The sequence below is a fragment of the Heterocephalus glaber genome, unplaced genomic scaffold (genome assembly GCF_053883595.1).
Source record: "Heterocephalus glaber isolate CG9 unplaced genomic scaffold, H.glaber_assembly_v1.0 deba00001452, whole genome shotgun sequence".
Lineage (NCBI taxonomy): Eukaryota > Metazoa > Chordata > Mammalia > Rodentia > Bathyergidae > Heterocephalus > Heterocephalus glaber.
Window position 1 is genome coordinate 11,779,315 of NW_028258302.1, and position 21,686 is coordinate 11,801,000.

The following is a 21,686-nucleotide window of genomic DNA, read 5'->3' on the forward strand; positions in this document are numbered from 1 at the left end:
GCTGGCCTCCAACTTGTAATCTACCAATTTCAGCACCTTAAGGTTTAGAGGTGTGTACTACCATGCCAACTCAATAAACGTTTTTTGAAATTTCTTTGCAAAAATATTCTTACTTTACCCAAATTTCTTCAACTTTGTTGTTTTTGTGGTGCTTGGGAACAAACACAAAGTCTTGTGCATGCTACGCAAGTGCTTCGCCACTGAGCTGCACCCCCAGCCCTGATTCTCCACGTCTGATCTCACTCTAACTTAGCAGTACCCAACCTTTTTGGCACTGGGGACCAGTTTTGTGGAAGACAATTTTTCCACAGACTGGATGGGGGTGGTGGATGGTTTCAGGATTAGTCTTATCAGGAGTATGCAAACCCAGATGTCTCCTCCATGCACAGTTCATGGTAGAGTTAACACTTTTGTGAGAATCTAACAGCAGCTGCTGATCTGACAAAGAGGTGAAACCCAGGCAGTAATGCAAGTGATGGGGAGCAGCTGTAGGTACAGATGAAGCTTCACTCTGACCATGCGTGTCTGCTGCATGGCCCACTTCCTAACTGGCTACAGACCAGAACCAGTCTGTGGCCTGGGAGTTGGGGACCTCTGCTGTAACTACAGCTAAAAATTTCAAACCCTTTACCGTGTTTCTATAGTTCACCAAAAACAGAAAAATATTCTGCAAAATCAGCTACATTATCTAGCAAAATGCAGGAAAGCTATGTAAAAGCAGAACACAGCTAACCACTTCATGTAATTTTTTTTGGTACCAGGGATTGAACTCAGGACCTTGTGCTTGTGAGGCAGGAACGGCGCCACTGAGCTAAATCCCTGGCCCCAGCCCCTTTTTATTTTGAGACAGGGTCTCACTAAGTTGTTACTTTGTCCAGGCTCAGCTTGAACTTGCAATCCTCCTGCCTCAGCTTCCCAGAGTGCTAGAATTACAGGGATGTGCCATCACACCCAGCAAAAATTTGTATTCTTTGACTGATGTGACCCCATATCTTTCAACTTGACCATAGCCTCTTCTTTCCTTAAACAAGACTCAAAAACACTACTGCTTTTCTTTCGAATGCCTTTCCTCAAGCCATTTCACTTGCCCAGAACACCATTCCTTCTGTTGTTTAACAAAATCTTATCCATTCAAGAACTAGCTCCAGTGCCACCTCTTCTCTGACCAATATTGCCTGAAATCAACACTTCCTCCTCAAGCTAATTCCTAGAATCCTTTCCTTTTTCCTTCTTGGTTTTTTGAGACAGAGTCTCACTATGTAGTCCAGGGTGGCCTCGAACTCGCTGTGATCCTCCTGCCTCAGCCTCCCAAGTGCTAGGATTAGAGACATGCACCACCATGCCCAGCCTTCAGAACCATTTCTTTATAAACCACTCACATTGCCTTATATTTGTTGAAAAGTCAATAAATGAGTGCACTAATTAAATGAATGCTACACATCAGGACTATATGAGACAAGAAAGACATAGCTCCTGTTACCATGGATTATATATTTTCAAGAGAAAAGGTGTTAAGATGGGCATGACAACACACATTTGTTGTCCCAGCTACTGGGGAGACTGAGGTAGGAGAATCACAAGTTCAAATTCAGCCTGGGAAATTTAGAGGGACCCTATCTCAAACTTTGTTTCAATTCTAATTTGTTACTAGTACATATTTGTAGTACACAGGGATCACATTCCTCATGCGGAGTTGGTTCGTGTACATAACACACCTTAAATATTTTTTAACCCCTTCTCCCCCATCCTATCCATTGGTCCCTTCTCATTTGCAAAAGATCTCTCTGCCTCCTAGTATTATCTGTCTTTTATTTTGCTCTGTATTTTTTTTAAATTTTATTGTACATTTTAGGTATATAATGACATTCATCATTGGAAATTTGTACCTTTACATAATTTTTGCTCTGTATTTATAACTTGGGGTTTGTCATATAAGAGAAACAATGTGATATTTAAGTTTGTGGACCTGATTTATTTCACTTAACATTAAGGTGTACTATTTTCCTACAAATGACTCATTTATCAATTCTTTATGGCAGTGTAGTTCTCCACTGTGTGTAAACACCACATTTTCTTTATCCATTCATCTGTTGATGGACATATAGGCTGCTTCTAAGATTTAGCTATTATAAACTGTGCTGCTATAAATAGGGGTATGCATGTATCACTGTAACATGATGTCTTTAACTCTTTCAGGAAGATACTGAAAAGGGGAATAGCTAGGTCAAATGGAATTTCTAGTTTTAATTTTTTGAGGAATCTCCATACTGATTTCCATTGTAGTTGTACTAGTTTACACTTCCACCAACAATGTAGGATTCCTTCCCCTCCGCAGCCTCACTAGCACTTGTTATTGTTTAATTTCTTAATGATAGCCACTTTTTCTGGGGTAAGACACAATTCTCAGTGTGGTTTTAATCTGCATTTCTCTAACAGCCATAAATGCTGAACATTTTTTCATGTATTTACTGGCCATTTTTACTTCTTCTGAGAAGTGTTTATTCATTTCAGTTGCCCATTTTTTGATTGTATCTTTTATTGAGGGGGACCCTAAGTTTTTGAGTTCTTTATATATTCTAGATAATAACCCTCTGTCCAAGGAATAGTTGGCAAACATTTTTTCCAATTCTGTAAATTGTCTCTTTACACTGTTGGTTGTTCCTTTGCTGTGCAAAAGCTTTTAAATTTGATATGATCCCATTTGTTGATTCTTGATGTTATTTCTTGTGTAACTAGAGTTCTGTTCAGAAAGGTTTTGGCTATCAAAAGTTTTACCTATTTTATCTTTCAGCAAAGTAAGCATTTCTATTTTGTTTTGTTTATTTTTTTTGGTACCAGGGATCAAACTTGGGACCTTGCACTTTCGAGGCAGGTGGAGGCAGCACTGAGCTAAATCCCCTGGCCAGCATTTCTTTTTCAGTATTTAGATCTTTGATCCATTTTGATTTTAGTTTAGCACATGGAGAGAGGAGTGGGTCTAGGCTCAATCTTCTGCAAGTGGACAGCCAGTTTTCCCAGCACCATCTGCTTAAGAGGTTATCTTTTCTCCAGTATGTGCTTTTGGTCTTTTTTTTTTTTTTTTTTTGGTACCGGGGATTGAACTCAGGACCTTGTGCTTGCGAGGCAGGCACTGGAACCACTGAGCTAAATCTCTGGCCCAGTTTTTGGTCTTTTTATCAAAGATTCAAACTAAACTAAAAAAAAAAAAAAAAAAAAAGGGCCGGGGCCTGGTGTGGTGGCACAAACCTGTAATCCCAGTACTCAGGAGGCTGAGGCAGGAGGATTACCATGAGTTCAAGGCCAGCCAGAGTTACAAAGTGAGACCCTGTCTTAAAAAACAAAACAAAACGAAGGAGGGCCGAAAGCGGAAGTACCGGAGTTTGATCCCCAGTATAAAAAAAAAAAAAAGGAAGGGGCTTGGGTCAGGTGTGGTGGGTACCACACACCTGTAATTCTAGCATTTGGAGAGGCTGAGGCAAGAGGATGGTAAATTCAAGCTCAGCCAGGCAACTTATCAAGATTCTATCTTAAAATTTTACTCAACCTGGGCATGGTGGCGCACACCATAATCCCAACACTTGGGAGGCTGAGGTGGGGGATCACTGCAAATTCAAGGCCAGTCTGTGCTACATAGTGAGTTCAAGGTCAGCCTGAACTACATAGTGAGACTCTGTCTCAAAAATAAGAAAATAAAGAAAGATTTTAGTTAAATCATTCCATCATTTCTGAGATATGTGTTATTACTTTTTTAAAGTAAAGAATCTTAAGTCTGGAGAGACTAATTTGTTCAAGGATATACACTAGTTTAGAGAACTAAGACTCTTTCTGATCAATTCTAACTCTGTAACCTATAATCATTCCACTGTGTCATCCTTTCCTGGATGCACCTATGGTCACAGTAACTTTTTATAACAAAAGTTACTGTTTCCACCACTTGGTTATTACCAGAAATAGCCTATACATAGGGACACATACAGAGAGCCTTCCCCTTTCCTACCCTTTTACCTTACTTGTTTTACATTTTACCACTGTAAAAGGGGCTATGGGAACTCTTATTGCCGTGTGTGTGTGTGTGTGTGTGTGTGTGTGTGTGGTGCTGGGGATCAAAGCCAGGGCAGGCCTCGCAAATGCTAGGCAAGTGCTCTACAACTGAGCTAAGTCCCCAGCCCAATTTCATTGTTTTTTTTTTTTTAATGAGTCTGTATACCATAAGATTCTCTGGCACAAAAGCAGTTTATTACAATGCAATCAGTAAGTGTCAGAGCTAAATAACATTTCTGAGTTACAAAAGATTTCTACTGTAAATGAAAAGCATCTTGTCAATAATCAGCCTTAGAAATATGACAATATTTAGAGACTAAACTACAGAACTATGAAAAACTCTAAGTTACAGTCAAGAGCTAGAAATATTTTATGGTGCAAGGAACATTAGCTCTAACATCAGAACTTAGACTCAAATTCGTGACTCACTGTAATTTGTTACCACAGGTAAGTTACTCACCATCACACACCAAGCTAGAAAACAGAAATATAAAATAAAATGGAGATTACACCCACTTTGCTGGTTGTTATGAGAGTTACATTTTCTAGTGTATATAAGCTTCTTTGTATAATCTCTGGCACGTGGTATACATTCAATAAATATCACTTCCTTTCCTTTCAGATAAAATTCCTGTGTATCCAAAGCTATTTTGCTCAAAACTATAAACATAAGGATTTCCAAATCTTTTTATAGCCAAGATCCAACTCAAATATCATTTATTACTTTTTCTTATTTTTTAAATTAATCAATGACATAACTGCGATGGAGAGTATCTAATTATCATAAGAGAAATAATGTGATGTTTCATGGTCAAAAGCAATATGATGTTATGCTTAATCTGAGGATAAATGTATGATTTTGACTGGCTTTTCGAAACACTGAAAACATTAATAAATCCCCCAAGATCCCTCAAAGGATCTTAGAGATCCAAAAACTTCTGGCTTCAAGAAAGAGGGGCTGGGATGGTAGCTCAATGATAGAACATTTGCCTAATCTAGATTCAATCCTCACCACAGGCATAAAAAAAATTGAGGAAAGAATTTGAGACAGACAGTGAATATTCTGTGTCAGCAGACATTATCCCAGATAGATAGAAAAATCTTCCATTCCTAAATAAAAGGTCAAAAAGAGCCAATGAAAATAGGGTGCCATGTCCAGAAGATGCAGCAGTCTAAACCCCACTACAGAGTTCATCTTGTATTATTCTTCTCTCCCACAAAGTCTCTACCTTTTTTCAGTCCCAATGCCAAAATCACTAGGAGATAGGGCAAATAACAGTACTTCAGGAATGCTTATTGGCTAGCTGGCTAAAGGGAAGCAGCAGAAAAAGATTAAGAGGAAGAAAACAAAACCAATGATGGAACACTTATCTGCTAAATTTGTGTTAGCAATTAATCCTAAAACTCTTGAAAAACCAAAGATCACAAAGGTTGCATAACATGTCAATATACTAACAGCCTGCAAATGGAGAGTTCCCAGTTCAGTCTGATTTACTATAGCATTCTATGCTTCTGGAGTTAAGATTTTAGCTTTTCCCAACCTATTACCTACTCAATAATAACGTTGTTGGGATCGAGGTCTTTCCCAGTCCCTTGGTTGACAACTTTCATGGAGAGGGATACTTTTATCCTATCATTTTTCATCTGAAAAACAAAACAGAAGAGTCACCAAAACTCTCTAAGTACACAATTTAGATTGCTAATCTAAATCTATCTAACAGTCAAAGTTTTCATCATCATATCACTGAGCTCCTCTAATAGCCAAGTTACTGTGCTAGGAACACTGCAGGCAGACTCTATAGCAGGGTTTTAGGAAATGGTCTTTATCTCATTCCTATCCCTAGGGGAAAGACAGAAATGGTTGCTGAGAAACCTAAGGCTTGCAGAAGTACCAGACAGAAAATAAAAGGTGAAGTTTAGCATAGCTGGTGATCAGTTCAGAGATCCATAAGCCCAAAAGAGATTTTCAGACATTCTTAGAGATTAGATCTAGTACTTCTGGATTTGGTCTACAGCTTCTTTAAACATAAAGTCTCCTGTGAGTCACACTGCTTCCTGCTGCACATGAAGCTCTTCTTCAAGGCAGGACCTTGGCATCAGCTATTCTCTATGCCTGGACTGTTCTTATTCTAACATCATATGATTAGTTCTTTTTCCTTTGGGCCTTAGTTCATAAACCATGTCCTTTGCCCTTTCCAGACTTTATCTAAATCTACCTTCAATATTGTTTGAACCCAACACGGTACTTATATTTATAACTTGTAATTATTTTGTTTGGTTTTTTTGTTTGGTACCCAGGACTGAACTCGGGTCCTTGCGCTTGTGAGGCAGGCGGCGGAACCACTGAGCTAAATCCCCGGCCCACTTGTAATTATTTTATAAATATGTTCCTTTTAAAAAAATTTGTCTCCTCCACTTATATTCTATATGAGCTCCATGGTAGCTGGGATCATTTATGAACGGTTCACTATCATAAACCTGGTATATATTAAGCACTCAAATATTGTTGAATAACAGCCCTCATACTTTCAATTGAGTTGTTATTGACTTATAGAAGGCAAATTTACAGACATATACTTATTTCACATTTTTGTAGTTCATGTAATTTCTTCTGAGTCTGCAGGACAATTACAAGATTAAAGTTTAAGACAGATGATTGTGGCAGGATTTAAAAATAAAACTACTGGCCACAATTAACATTTACACATTCGCCTTTATAAAATTCCAAGAAAATTTCAGCTTTTTCTAGTCCTTTCTAAGCTGCATAGAACTTTACCTCTCGGCCAATAAGCTTCACCCACACTTTGTCTCCGACATCTACTATCTCAGAGGGCTTATCCACCCGACAAGATGACATGTGAGTTCGATGGACCAGACCTAGGCACAAGAAGAAATAAAATAAAGGAGAGGACATGATGGTATTTATACTCTAAACAGGCAAGGAGAAGAAAGGAGTTGAAGAATGCAAGAAATAAATTAAGTTTTTCATTGAAAAAGAAAATTAACTTAAAATTGCAAATTAAAATAATTTGAGAGCTTCTGTGTGTGTGTGTGTGTGTGTGTGTGTGTGTGCGTGCACGCAGGTATGGTACTGAGGACTGAATTCAGGGCCTTTGCACTGAGATATATCTGTAGCCTTTTTTTATTTCTAGTTTTGAAACAAGGACTTCCTAAGTTGCCCAGGATGGGCTCCAATTTGTGATCCTCTTGCCTCATCCTACAAGAGTGCTGGATTACAGATATGTGCCAACATGCTTGGCTTGAGATTGCATTTTATACCTAGATCAACCAGCAAACATTCTTTAAAATACTGCTTGGTTAGGGATATGGCTCAGAGGTGGAAAATGTACTTAACATTCACTAGGCCCTGGATTCAATCCCTACCACCAAAAACTATAAATGAAAAAAAAATTTTAAATACTTCTCAATGTTAGTAAATGTACGATAAAATAACAGCAATCATATAATACTAATAGAAATACAAGTTGGTAAAATTCTTTGTGAGCAAAGGCACAAAGATACTTGTATTTTTGATGCAAGAATATCATCACTGAAGTTTTTTTCTAAAGAAAAACACAACAGAGGCAAAAACTTGGGCATAAAAAAGTTGCAACATTATTCTTTACAAAGGTTAAAAAAATAAGAATCAGAAAACAACTTCTATGACCAATCACTGGAAAATGGCTTAGCAAACTATGAAGAGTCTGTCAAATCGAAGAATAAAAGCCATCTAAATTACAATTATGAAAAATAATTATGATAAATGTTAAGTGAAAAAGGAAAATATAAACAACGATTTAAAATTTTTTTTTTCTGGTACCAGAGATCGAACTCAGGACCTCGCACTTGCGAGGCAGGTGTAGGTGCCACTGAGCTACATCCCTGGCCCCATTCTTAATCTATTAAGTTAGCAAAATATTTAAAAAGTAACAATATCCAATGTTGGTGAAAGCACAGTAAAATGGGAAATATTACTAAAGCTAGAATCAACTTTAGAAAATCACTTAGCAATACCTTTCAAGAATGACAAGTCTGCATACTCCTAAGTGAAATAAATCAGTCACACATGTTTAAATACTGCATTGTTTCTCTGGTGTGAGAAACCAAAAGTGGAAATAAGGACTGAAATGTACAATGGATGTTGGGAAATGGGAAGAAAGTGTTCAAATGGGAAGGGGAACAAGGGAGGAGGGAGGGAGAAAGGAAGGCACATGAAAATACAAGGAAAAAATGGAAACAAAGCTTTTGTAAACAGGGAGGAGAGGGGACTTGAGGGGGGAATGGGATAAAGTAAAATTTATTTTAAAAAAAAGAATGACAGGTCTGGGGGTATAGTAGAGTAATATAGTACGCATGTCTAGGATGCGTGTAGCTCTGAGTTTGATTCCTCAGCACCACAAAAGAAATAAACAAAAATTAAATAATAATTTAATAATATTTGAACATCAGTTTCCTGCCTCTCCAAGGTCCTTTCCTAAGGAGAACCATCTCCTTATATTCTAAAATAATCTGTAATTTGGTTGAATCTGACCTAACCCCTAATTAAGGGAACAATACACAGGCTTACTCAATCAATGTACAGTACTTTATTTCCCTGGCCGAGGTAAGTGGTTCAGTATTATAAGCAAAAAACCAGCTAAATCGACAACTACCTTTCTCAAAATTTTTTAAGGACCAGAAATCACAAAAAACTGCCAATGTCCATCTTTACCACAAGATGGCAATAGTTGGCCAGAGGGAAATAAAGCACTACTAAACAACAGACACAATACTGAGCATTTGATAACAGCCAATTCATTCTTCAAGTCCCTACCAAGATTGTCCAAAATATCTCTTACCTATGTTTCTGTCCCTTGCAGCCAAGAATTGACTACTAACTAATTTCACCATAATTACTTCTGAGACTCTGTCCAAAGGAAATAATCTTTTTTTTTTTCTTGTTTGCTGATCTCAAATGGCAGTTCAAGCAATTCTCTTGCCTCAGCCTCCAGAGGTGCTAGGACTATGGGTAAGTGCCACCACACTTGGCTAAATGTATTAAGACAGGAAAATTTGGAAACAATATCTCATGCAAGGGCAATGAATAAGTCAGTTAAGGTATAGTCACTTGAAAGGTCTTTCAAAAGATTATGTAAAAAAATATGTCAATAGGGGCTGGGGATTTAGCTCAGTGGTTCCGCAGCCTGCCTTGCAAGCTCAAGGACCTGAGTTCAATCCTCGGTTCCAAAAAAAAAAAATGTCAATAGGGGCCTGAGATTTAGCTCAATGGCACCATGCCTGCCTCACAAGCACAAGGTCCTGTGTTTGATCCCCGGTACCAAAAAAAAAAAAAAAAGTAATTCATTCATTAGTGAATAACTGCGTGCCCACTATGTTGAACACTGTAAGAATCTAGCATTTTTCCACGCTAAAAAATGGAAGTACAGGGGCGGGGGATTTAGCTCAGTGGCACTGCACCTGCCGCGCAAGCACAAGGTCCTAAGTTCGATCCCCGGTACCCCCCCAAAAGAAGAAAGTACAATGCAAAATTAATACTATGATTACAAATACTTAAAATATATTTTAAAGAGGAGGGGGATTTAGCTCAGTGGTTCCACTGCCTGCCCTGCAAGCACAAGGACCTGAGTTCGATCCCTGGTACAAAAAAAAAAAAAAAAAAAAAAAAATATATATATATATATATATATACACACATACACACACACACACATATATATATATACACATATATATATATACACATATATGTATATTTTAAAAATTGGAAAGAAATGACCTAAAATGTGAACAATGGTCATAGTATTACAAGCTAACATTTTCACTTCTTTTCAAATATTTTCATAATAGAGAAAATTACTTCTATTGAAGAAAAAATGAAAATAATTAAACAATTATTTTGAAAAGCCAGAATAAACAAGGAATTATGTCTAAAATAATTGTCCCCTCTAAACGCTCCTAAAGTTGCTTGGGAGACTTGGTCATGATTATTTTCTCCTCCCCCCTCTCTGGAGGGGGAAGCACAGGTATACATGCCTGAAACTCAAAGTATCTACCTTTCTGTTTAATGTTCCTATTACAAGTAACTATTTTCTTTACATATGCTCACTAGTTTCTCATACTATACATCAGCTGATTCTAGAGGTTCATAGCCTACCTATCTGAATAAATCCTGGGCCTCCAAAACGTTTTATATACATTATATAAACTACGTTTTAAATTTTGGGTCAATACATACTCTCCAAATTGGGTAGAATTCATGCAGATGGGATTTTATCACCCTCTATGACTTGCTTCATTAGAAAATTTGAAGAGGCCATACTTTCAAAACTGCTATATAGATTCAATGCAATCCCAATTGAAATCCCAGCAGCATACTTCATGGATCTTGAGAAAACAATCCAAAAATTCATTTGGAACAAGAAGAGACCCAGAAGAGCAAAAGCAATTCTAGGTAACAGAGACATGGCAGGGGGTATTACAACCCCCAATGTGAAACTATACTACAAAGCTACAGTGACAAAAACAGCATGGTACCGGCAAAGAAGCGGACCTGAGGACCAGTAGAACAGATTAGAAGATGCAGAAACAACTCCAGACACACTCTTCAACAAAGGAGCCAAACACCCTCACTGGAGAAAAGATAGCCTCTTTAATAAATGGTGCTGGAGAAATTGGGTTTCAACTCGCCAAAGACTAAAACTAGACCTATATCTCGCACCATGCACTAAACTAAAATTGAAATGGATTAAACATCTAAATATTAAAATAGAAACACTGAACCGGCTGAAACAGAGGTTAGGTAGAACTCTTGAACACACTGGGGTAGGAAAAGATTTTATGAACAAAATCTCAGTTGCCTGTGAACTAGCACAATCAACAAGTGGGATCTCTTCTTACTGAAAAGCTTCTGCACAGCAAGAGAAACCACCAGCAGTGTGAAGAGACAACCCACAATGTGGGAAAAAATCTTCACCTGCTCTTCCTCAGACAAAGGTCTACTATCTAGAATCTATAAAGAACTTAAAAAGATCAGATCTCCCAAATTTAAAGACCCAATCCAAAAATGGGCATCTGAAATGAACAGAGATTTCTCAAAGAAGTAGAAAGAGCAAATAAACATATGAAAAAATGTTCAACATCACTGGTCATTTGAGAGACGGAGATGAAAACAATGCTGAGATTCTACCTCACTCCAGAAAGAATGGCTGTGATCACGAAATCAACCAATAACAAATGCTGGCGGGGCTGTGGGGAAAGAGGCACACTGCTCCACTGCTGGTAGGAGTGTAGACTGGTACAACCACTATGGAAATCAGTATGGAGATACCTCAAAGAACTAGGACAGGAAGTCTCATTTGACCCAGCTATTCCCTTGCTGGTTATCTTCCCTCCAAAATTAAAAGAATCATACTATAGTGATATATGGGCACCCATGTTCATAGCAGCATAGTTTGTAATAGCTACAACTTGGAAGCAGCCCAACTGCCCATCAACTGGAGACTGGATCAAGAAAATGTGGTTTTTTAATAAGATGGAGTACTACTCAGCCATAAAAAATGAGAAATTAGAGACATTTATTGCTAAATGGATGCACATTGAGGTGATATTCTTAAGTGAAATAAATAGGACACAGATGTGTAAATACCAAATAGTTTGTCTAGTGTGAGAAACTGAAAGTGTAAACAGGGACTAAAAGGCATAATAGGCAATGTGAAATAGGAAGAAAAGGGGCAAAGGGGAAGGGGAAGTAGGAAGGGTAGGGGAAAGGAAAGAAGGGAATGGAATTAATGTGAGAAAATTAAAAAATGGAAAGAAAGTCTTTGTAAACAGGAAGGGATGGAGGGGTTGAAGGGAGGGCAGGGGAAGGGGAAAAAATAAGAACCAAGAGAGATTATGTAAAGGTGCAAATTTCCAATGATGAATGTCTTATATTGTATACCTAAAATGTACCAATAAAATAAAATTTAAAAAAAAAAAAAAGAAAATTTGAAGAAAGAATTCAGATCCCCTGAAGAAAAAAGAAATCTTTTACCTTGATTTTTTTTCTTTTGGCTGCACCTTCCTCTAATAGTTAAAATTCACCTTTCCTTTATTGTTAGTGGAAGTTGTGAAGGAAATTAATTTTGAGCTTAATATGCTCACGAGAACATTATCTTATCTTTCTTCTCTAAAAGAGAAAGTTTATTTATTGAAGTATCAGAAAGAAAAAATGGAATCAACAATTTGTCCTCCCACCTGATACCAAAGTATATTCTTTCAATCTAGGCACCTGTCTCATAGATATATATAGGCATGTTAACAGAAAAAAAAAACTGGAAACAATTTAAAATGATTATGTAGTGAATCTGAATGGCAAAGTCATTAAATGTTTACAGAAGTATTTTAGAGATTTTTTTTTTTGGTACCGGGGATCAAACTCGGGTCCTTATGCTTTCAAGGCAGGTGGCATAACCACTGAGCTAAATCCCCAGCCCTACAGAAGTATTTTAAAAGGTGGGAAAATATTAAAGGTTTATTAAGTGTAAAAAGCTACAGAGTGTGTGTGTGTGTGTGTGTGTGTTACTAGGAACTCACCTCGGGACCTTTGCATTAAACTACATCCCCATCCCTTTTTAAATTTTTATGTTGAGACAGGGCTCACTAAGTGACTAAGTTGCCCAGGCAGGGCCCAAACTCGTGATCCTCCTGCCTCAGCCTCCCATCATGCTGGGATAATGGGTGTGTACCACTATCCCCAGCTAAAAAGCTCAAATTTTAAAGAAAGAGTGCTGAATCATGTTTATCTCAACATGTTAATTTTTTTTTTTTTTTTGCTACTGGGGATCAAACTCAGGACCTCACACCTGCCAGGCAGGAGCTGTGCCACTGAGCTACATCTGCAGCCCTCAACATGTTAAATTTTATACAGTATGTGACTATTAAAACACCAAGCAAAGTGTGTGATGCACATCTGTAATTCTAGCTACTTGGGAAACTGAGGCAGGAAGATAACAAGTTTGGGGCCAGCCTGGTCAACTTAGCAAGACCCTGTCACAAACTAAAAAGGGCTGGGGATATAGCTCAGCACTGAAATGCTTGCCTAATATGCATGAGGGTTCAATTTCCTGTACTGCAAAAGGGGGTGAAAATCATAGTAGTACTATCACATAGTGATTGTTTTCTCCCTTACTTTTCTATAATAAGCATGCATTATTTTTAATCATAAAATATCTTTAAAGAAAGTTTTAAGTTATAGACACTATAGCTGAAATTATGTAAAACTATGTCTCATTTGGACACAGACCAAAAGTGCATATTAAGAGCAGTTAACCGGGGTATAAGACTTTTTTTTTTTTTTTTTGGTACCAGGGATTGAACCTAGGGTATAAGATTTTAAAAGTTGAAATACTGGGCTGGGGATTTAGCTCAGTGGTACCGCGCCTACCTCGCAAGCACAAGGTCCTGAGTTCAATCCCAGGTACAAAAAAAAAAAAAAGTTGAAATATTAATGGTTTATTACCAAACACATTATCTTACACAGTGAGTTAAATGAGACATGGTCTAGTCTTCAATCTTGAAAATAAATGTCAGGTAGACAGTTGCCTATGTAAGTCTGTAGCTCAGAAGAGGAGCATGAACTGGAGATGTAAGAATCTTCAGCATACATATGCTTGGAAAATCATCCCATCCTTCAGTTCTAGGGTGGATTGGCTCCAGGACCTGCAGGATATCAAACTTGCAGATGCTCAAGTTTCTAAATAAAACTGTGTCCTATTTGTCTATAACCCTCACACATCTTCCAGTACACTTCCAACTATCTCTAGATTACCTATAATACCTACTACAATGTAAACACTATATAATTATATATATTTAGGGAATAAAGATAAGAAAAAAAGTATATACATTCAGTACAGAGGAAATTTTTTTCCTAAAATTTCTCATGCACAATTTGGTTGAATACACGGATGTGGAACCCATGAACACAGTGAGATGTTGCTGCTCAGTGCTTTAATGGCATGGTATTTCCAAATAATCTACACATATCCTCCTCTCTACTGTGTGTATGTGTGCGCACACTGGGAATTGAACTGAAGGTTTGTGCATGCTAAACACAAGCTCTGCCACTGGGCTACACCAGTCCCCTCACCTATACTTTGTAATACCTAATACAGCATAAACGTTATGTAAATACAGTCATGCACTGCACAGCGACATTTCAGGCAACAATGAAATGGCAATACGATGCTGGTCTCATAAGATTACAATGAAGCTGAAAAATTCCGATTACCTAGTGATGTCCTATAGAAACGCAATACTCACATGTTTCTGGAGATATCAGTATGGTATACATAGTACTACTGTGCTACCAATCATATAAAAGTATAACACACACAATTATGTACAGTACATAACACAGTACTTGGTAATGATGCTGTACAACTGTGCTACTTTTTTTTTTTTCAGTACTGGGGATTTAACCCAGGGCATCAAGGGTTTCGAGAAGTTGCTCAGTGTTTTGTTTTGGTTTTTCTGCAGTACTGGGGGATTAAAGTTAGGGCCTCACACATGATAGCAAGTGCTCTACCATTTACTATATCCTCAGCCCTCTTTGTAAGAATAAGGTGACAGAGTGATGCCCCTAGACAGCCTCCAGATGGAGCTGGTCACCAGAAAGACCAAGCAATTAAAGGATTTGAATGTCCACTTCCAGGAATGGGGAGTAGGGGCTGTACAACAACTCCTGCACAGGGTACAGTGCTTGTCTAGACATAGGAGGCCCTGGGTTCAACCTCCCAGTACCATAAAAGAACAAAAACAAACAAAAACTCCAATACTTACACAAAGGGATTTGTAGATCAGGATTGATGAACACATTCTAGTACAAGGAGTGTGGTATCAAAGAGGACATAAAAGCCCCTCACCCCTCTGCACTCATACCATGCCCTTTGTATCCCCTTTCCATTATTCAGATGTTCCTGAGTTGCATCCCTTATAATAAACCAGCAAAGGCAAGCAAAATGTTTTCCCAAGTTCTGTGAACGATTCTAGCAAATTATCAAACCTGAAGAGGGAGTTGTGGAAACCTCCAATTTGTACCTGGTTGGCCAGAAGTATAGGGGCATTTGAAGGGGGTCAATCTTGTGGGATGAACCCCTTTAACTTGTAGGATCTACTGCAATCTGAGGTAGACAATGTCAGAATTTACCTGAATTGTTGGCTACTTGGTTGGTGTCTGGTGAAATGGAGAATTCACTAGTGCCAGAAAACAAATCAAAAAAGATACTGAATATTATCATTATAGGAAGTTGTATTGAAAAATAGGTCATGTACACCTGTAAGCCCAGCACTCAAGAGGCTGAGGCAGGAGGATCACTGTGAGCTCAAGACCAGCCTGGGCTACATACTGAGTTCAAAGCCAACCTAAACTACATAGTGCGACCCTGCCTCAAAACCAAACCAAACCAAACCAAACCAAACCAAACCAAACCACACACCACATCACATCACTATGGGAGGATAAAGAAAATCTAGTTATATCTGATACTAAAAAACTCAACAGTGGTTAAATAATTCTGAGAATATAAGTTGGGGAAACTAATTCAAATCAGTCTACCTTCATGAATCAAAGATGGTAAGATCTGATCAGACCACAGTTATTTCACTGCTTAATTTTTTCACAGTGGGACCTTATGATCATCCCCTTTACAGAAGCTAAGATACACTGTAGAGAAGTTAGTTGCTTAACTTATAAAAACAAAATAAAAAATCCTACAGAAGATGTCAAAATTAAAACTCAGTTTCCACCCAATTATTTGGTTCCCTGTGCTTGCACTCCAAGCCTTGTTTCAGCACAGCTGTCAGAATGATAAATTCACTTGTAAGCTGTCAGCCATAATCAGAGGCATTACCTGATAGGGTATAAAAACAGGTGAGTTGAAAAGTAACTGCCAAAAGATAGGCCTTAATCTCCATAAAGTCCCCAAAGTGTCACATAAATACCCAAGTAAAAATGGCACTTTCAGGCATTGGCAGTCATGGCAAGTACACTAATAAGAAAACCTGTCTTTGGGCAGAAAGAGGTGCATGTCCCGTACGGGTGGGGATGAGTTCCACCTCATTAAATCCCAGCTAACATAAAATGAGAAACTTAATTACAGATTGCTGACTGCCAGCTTGAAAACTGCTGGTAAGCCATTTCTCATGCAAAGATGCAATCTGCAGCACAGTAGTCTCCAAAGATAGAAACATGGTTTTATTATCTAAAGATCAGCTGTTGGGCTTTTTGAAAAAGAAAACTAAAAACTGCAAAGTGAAAGTTCTCTTTCCATGTCCATCTCTCCCTTAGCAAGCCCAAAGGTAACCACTATTAATAATTTGTTCAATATTCTTTTAAACATACAGAATAATTTAAAAACTATAAAGCCATGTGTATACTTGCTTTAAAAAGCTGCTTTTAAAAAAATAAACTACATAAGCTTATTGCCCATAGTTATGGATGCTAGAAGTCTAAGATCAAGACACTGACAGGGTAAGTGTCTGGCAAGGGTCCAGTCTCTGCTTCCAAAACTGTACTGTGTGTGTCCTCACATGACAAAAGAGCAAAAGGTGGGGCCAGGGATTTAGCTCAGTGGTTCTGCTGCCTGCCTTGCAAGTGCAAGGTCCTGAGTTCAATCCCCGTACAAAAAAAAAAAAAAAAAAAGAACAAAAGATGGAATGCTTTTTATAATCAATGTGCCTTACAAGTGCTATCAAGTAGCATGTGATGGAATTGTGTGAAAACTTCTATTGACATCTTCTGGTTAAATTAAGCATCAGTATGGTAGAAATATAGTTATTGGGGCCGGAAATGGAGCTTGGAGGCAGAGCACATACTTAGCATGTACAAGGCCCTGGGTTTGATCTGAGCAGATACACAGGTACACATACACACACACATACAGAATATAATTATCCTTTCATCATCTGCACAGTCCACTCCACAGATGTTTGTAATTTAATTCTCTCCTGTACCTAAATTCTCCCTAAAATTGGTAGATTTAAGAGTAAGGACATGATGGCCGGGCATAGTAGCTCATACCTGTAATCCCAGCACTTGGAAGGTTGAGGCAAGAGGATTGCTGTGAGTTTGAGGCCACCCTAGGCTACACAGTGAATTCAAGGCCAGTCTGAACTACATAGTGAGACCCTGTCTCAAAACAAATAAGGAGGGGGTAAGTACATGAGGCTGAGATGTAACTCAGCATGTGAGAGGCCCTGGGCTCAATCCACAGCAAATCATAAAATAAAATAAAGGACAAGTAGGGCCGGGGATTTAGCTCAGTGGTTCTGCTGCCTGTCTTGCAAGCGCAAGGACCCAAGTTCGATCCCCGGTACCTAAAAAACCCAAAAAACAAAACAAACAACAAGCAGATTTAAAATGTTAATAGTCATTGTCGGGCCGGGGATTTAGCTGTGGTTCCAGTGCCTGCCTCACAAGCGCAAGGATCTGAGTTCGATCCCCGGTACCAAAAAAAAAAAATAGTCATAGCCAAAGTCTATGATAAATTATGCTCCTAAAAGTGAGTAAAGGTGCCCATTTCCAACACTGGGTATTAATAGCAATCTTTTTTTTTTTTGGTACCGGGGATCGAACTCGGGTCCTTGTGCTTGCACGAAATTTTTTAAAATATGTGTTAATCTCAAAAATCTTCTGAATATTTTAAATCACTTTTTAAAAACTTTTGATAGGGCCGGGGATTTAGCTTAGTGGTTTTGCTGCCTGCTGCACAAGCGCAAGGACCCGAGTTCGATCTCCGGTACCAAAAAAAAACCTTTTGATATAACTGTAGATTCACAAAAGACTACATATAGTACTGTATGATTCCATGTATAACAAATACACAGAACAGGCAAACATCTAGAGATAAAGTAAACTGGTGGCCAGTATGCTTTTGGTTGCCAAAAGTGGGGTGAAATTTGGAGTGCTTGCTTATGGGTATAGGGTTTCTTTCTGGGGAGATAAATGCTCTAGAATTAGACTGTGGTGATGGTTGCAAAACACTGTGAATTCATCCCAAACCATAGAACTGTACAGCTTTTTTTCCTTCTTTCTTTCTTTTCTTTTCTTTTGCCTGTGTTAGGATTGAACCTAACGCTTCAATTATGCTAGGCAAGTACTCTGCCACTGAGCTACACACCCAATCCTGAAATGAGTTGTTTTTCAATATACTGACTACCAGGCATCGTGGTGCACACCTGTAGTCCCAGTACTCAGGAGGCTGAGGCAAGAGGATCACCATGAATTCGAAGCCAACTTGGGCTACATAGTGAATTCAAGGCCAGCCTAAACTACACAGCAAGACCCTCTCTCAAAAAACAAACAAACAGGGCCAGGGATTTAGCTTAGTGGTTTCCCAGCCTGCTGCGCAAGCTCAAGGACCCATGTTCGATCACTGGTACCAAAAAACAAACAAACAAAAACCCCCTTTTTGACCAAAGTTTTATTCTCCTGAAAGTTGTCTTTTCATATCTTTGTCCCTTTTCCTTCCTACTTTCTTTTTTCCTCGAAGTACTATGAATTGAACGTAGGGTCTTCACAATGAGCTACATCCTCACCCCACTTCACCCCTACCCCCTTTTTGAGACAGAATCTTGCTAAGTTTCCCAGACTGGGTTTAACTCATAATCTTTCTGCTTCAGGCTCCCTGAGTGCTGGGATTAAAAGAGTTCTCCATCAGACCCAGCTACTTCTTCCTTTTTGTTAGCACTTTATCATATGTACAGTAAATTCTTTTCCCCAATTTAACTTTGCTTACAATTATTCTTAAATGTTTCTGACTTTTATGTAGTAAAATACTCTTCTAGTGCTTTTATCCCCCTTGATGAACTGATGACTGAACCCAGGGCCTTTAAATGGAATTACACCCACAAGCCTTTTTAAAACTGTGATAGGACCTCACTAAATTGCCTAGGTGGGACTTAAACTTTCATCCTCTTGCCTTTGACTTGCAGAGTGTTGGGATGTCATGTGTGTGCAACCATGCCTGAATTCTTCTAGTCCTCTTAGGTTACATTTTATAATAAAATCTTTAATAAATCTTAAACTAGGTGTGATAGCACACATCTAAAATCCCAGCACCCTGGAGACTGAGATAGGAGGACCACCACAAGTTTGAGGCCAGCCTGGGCTATATAATGAGCTCAAGACCAGCCTAAACTACAAAGTAAGATCTGCCTCAAAAAACAAAAACAAGGGGCTGGGGATGTACCTTAGCGGTGCCCTGCCTGCCTGGAAAGCGTAAGGTCTGGAGTTCAATTCTGGGTACCAGGGTAAAAAAAAAAGTTATAAAAAACCAAAAACAAATAAAAATTCTTTAACCCAGAGGGTTTAGGTTCTAGTCTTGGCTCTTCCATTGCCCAGCTAAGTCACCTTGGACACCAGTCTGTGGAACCCTTCTTTTCTCCTTACACACTGTTTTGAGAAATAAGATTATAGATATGAGAAGGATTCTCCAAAAATGTTCAACAGATGCTTATCTATTTGCAAAGAAAATGTACAGCATGATACGTATAATACATGTAATTAGGAACTGGGCACAATGGCACACATCTCAGCTACTTATGACACTGAGGCAGTAGGAAGGTTTAAACCAAGGAATTTAAAGCTAGCTGGAAAATACAGAGACACTTAAACTAAAAAAAAAAAAAAAAGAATCTAGAGAAAAAAATGACACAAAAGTACAACAGAGCAGGCCGGGGATTTAGCTCAGTGGTTTTGCTGCCTGCTGCACAAGTGCAAGGACCCGAGTTCGATCCCTGGTACCAAAAAAAAAAGTAGAACAGAGCTATTAGACAATAGGAAGAAAATCAAGAAGGAGGGAAGGAGTATAGGGAGAATAGTGAAGGAGTGGATATGATAAAAAATTTTATATACATGTATGGAAATCACACAATAAAACACAGTACGTCATAATTAATATTCACTAATGGAACATATACATATACACATACTGTTTCTAAGCCATGTGCCATACTAGTAAACTTTCAATGTCAGCCTCAGGAAGAAGCTTGTCATCTCCAAATTCCTATGTCCAAAGAAGTAAAGTGATTTGCCTAAGGTCACAGGTGACATCTAGGGAGGAGCTGGTTCCACAAGTAAATCCAATTAGCTATACCCAAGCCCTCTCCCCAAGTTATGAGAGCACCATTCTTCTGAGTTAAGACCTGCTAAGTGGGCCCTGTGGTACAGCATGTGCGCATGTGCATGCGTGCAAACACACAAAGACCTGATAAAAATATTCATTTTAATATGATATTATATGTATTCATATCAATACAAAAACCAAAATAAAACAAATAAAAAATATGATCTATAAAATGCAGAGCGTAAAATTAGGACATGATAGGGTTAGAGCAGAGAGAATGAAATGGGAAGGTTGAATTTCAAGTTACAGGCTCCCACCTTGCTTTCGACAGCCTGGGATTTTGATAAAGGCTCCATAGTCTGTCACCATAGCAACCTATAAAGATTAAAAAAAAAAAATCAATGTCACAAAAATGAAAATCTTTCCTCCAGAGCATTTCTCTCTGTCTGCCTAGAAGTGATGTTCTGTCAAATAGTTCTTTCTGTTCTTTTTTAAATTTAGACTGACAGGTATATGTGGATACATTAAAAACATTGGCAAGATTAGAGTGCTGCCACATGGATGATTGTAACCAAAAAATGCCCAAATCTGACACTAAAGGAGTTTTATAAATAAAAGGAACAAACAGCAAAAACCAGGTAGTAAAGTCACACTTTTTATTAGCTAAGCCTGAGGACTCCAATCTCATATAGAGAATTTTTATAGTCTGGGACAGATTATGTGGGCTGTAAAGCATTCCTTTTTCTTAAATTCAAAACAGACCATATAGTTTGTATTTCAATCCAAATCTCCATCTTAGATTTTAACAGGACAAGTAGAAAAATTTACACAGACATCTTATAGAATCAAAAAAGATGTAATCAGAGAGAAAATGAATTGTCCCCAAGTCTTTTGTTTGTTTGTTTTTAGTTTTTTGAGACAGGGTCTTGCTGTGTAGTTCAGGCTGGCATTGAACTCACTATGTAGGCCAGGCTGGCCACAAACTTGTGGTAATGCTCCTGCATCAGCCTCCTGGGTGCTGAGACTACAGGTGTGTGCCACCAAATCCAGCTATACCCAAGTCTTTTGCAGAGTTGACTGAATATGGAGAAGTTAGAGGCTTCCAATAAATGTTAGTGATATAAAGGCCCAGAACTCCTGTCAGATAAATTATCATCCCAGGCTCTCTGCCCCCAATTTTCAAATAACCCCCAACACCTGTGGATTAGAATTGATGTCACTACATATTGTACTTATCACTAAATTCATTATTATTTGTAAAATATCTGATACAATCATATACAAAAACTTAGTGCCTTTAGTTGTGTTAAGCAGTTTCAGCTCCACTAAAACTAAAACAAGGGGCCTGAATAAAACAATCCATGCTGTACTGATATTCACAACATATACTGAATATTCAAAACACTATTCAAACACTGTATGTATGTATGTAAAAGACTATTCAAAATCCTCATAACAGTGTATGAAATAGGTCTTATTACATGTATTCAACAGATGACAAAGGGACGCATGGAAAGACTAAGTAACTTATCCAAAGTC

At 38.2% G+C, this 21,686-nt stretch overlaps 1 protein-coding gene across 3 annotated transcripts in view; it reads right to left on the bottom strand.

Annotated features, from left to right (window-relative positions):
• The window catches only part of Zcchc17 (zinc finger CCHC-type containing 17), a 47,287-nt gene that overhangs the window by 18,476 nt on the left and 7,125 nt on the right, over window positions 1-21,686 (bottom strand). For 2 of the 3 annotated variants that reach the window (XM_004850809.4, XM_013074359.3), the window contains 3 exons: window positions 20,465-20,522; window positions 6,818-6,918; window positions 5,594-5,685 (listed from right to left, as the gene is read on the bottom strand). In XM_004850809.4, the coding sequence (XP_004850866.1) occupies window positions 5,594-5,685; window positions 6,818-6,918; window positions 20,465-20,522 (251 nt within the window). The remainder of the gene's footprint in view (window positions 1-5,593; window positions 5,686-6,817; window positions 6,919-20,464; window positions 20,523-21,686) is intronic. The other variant, XM_087215425.1, reaches the window with a different exon arrangement.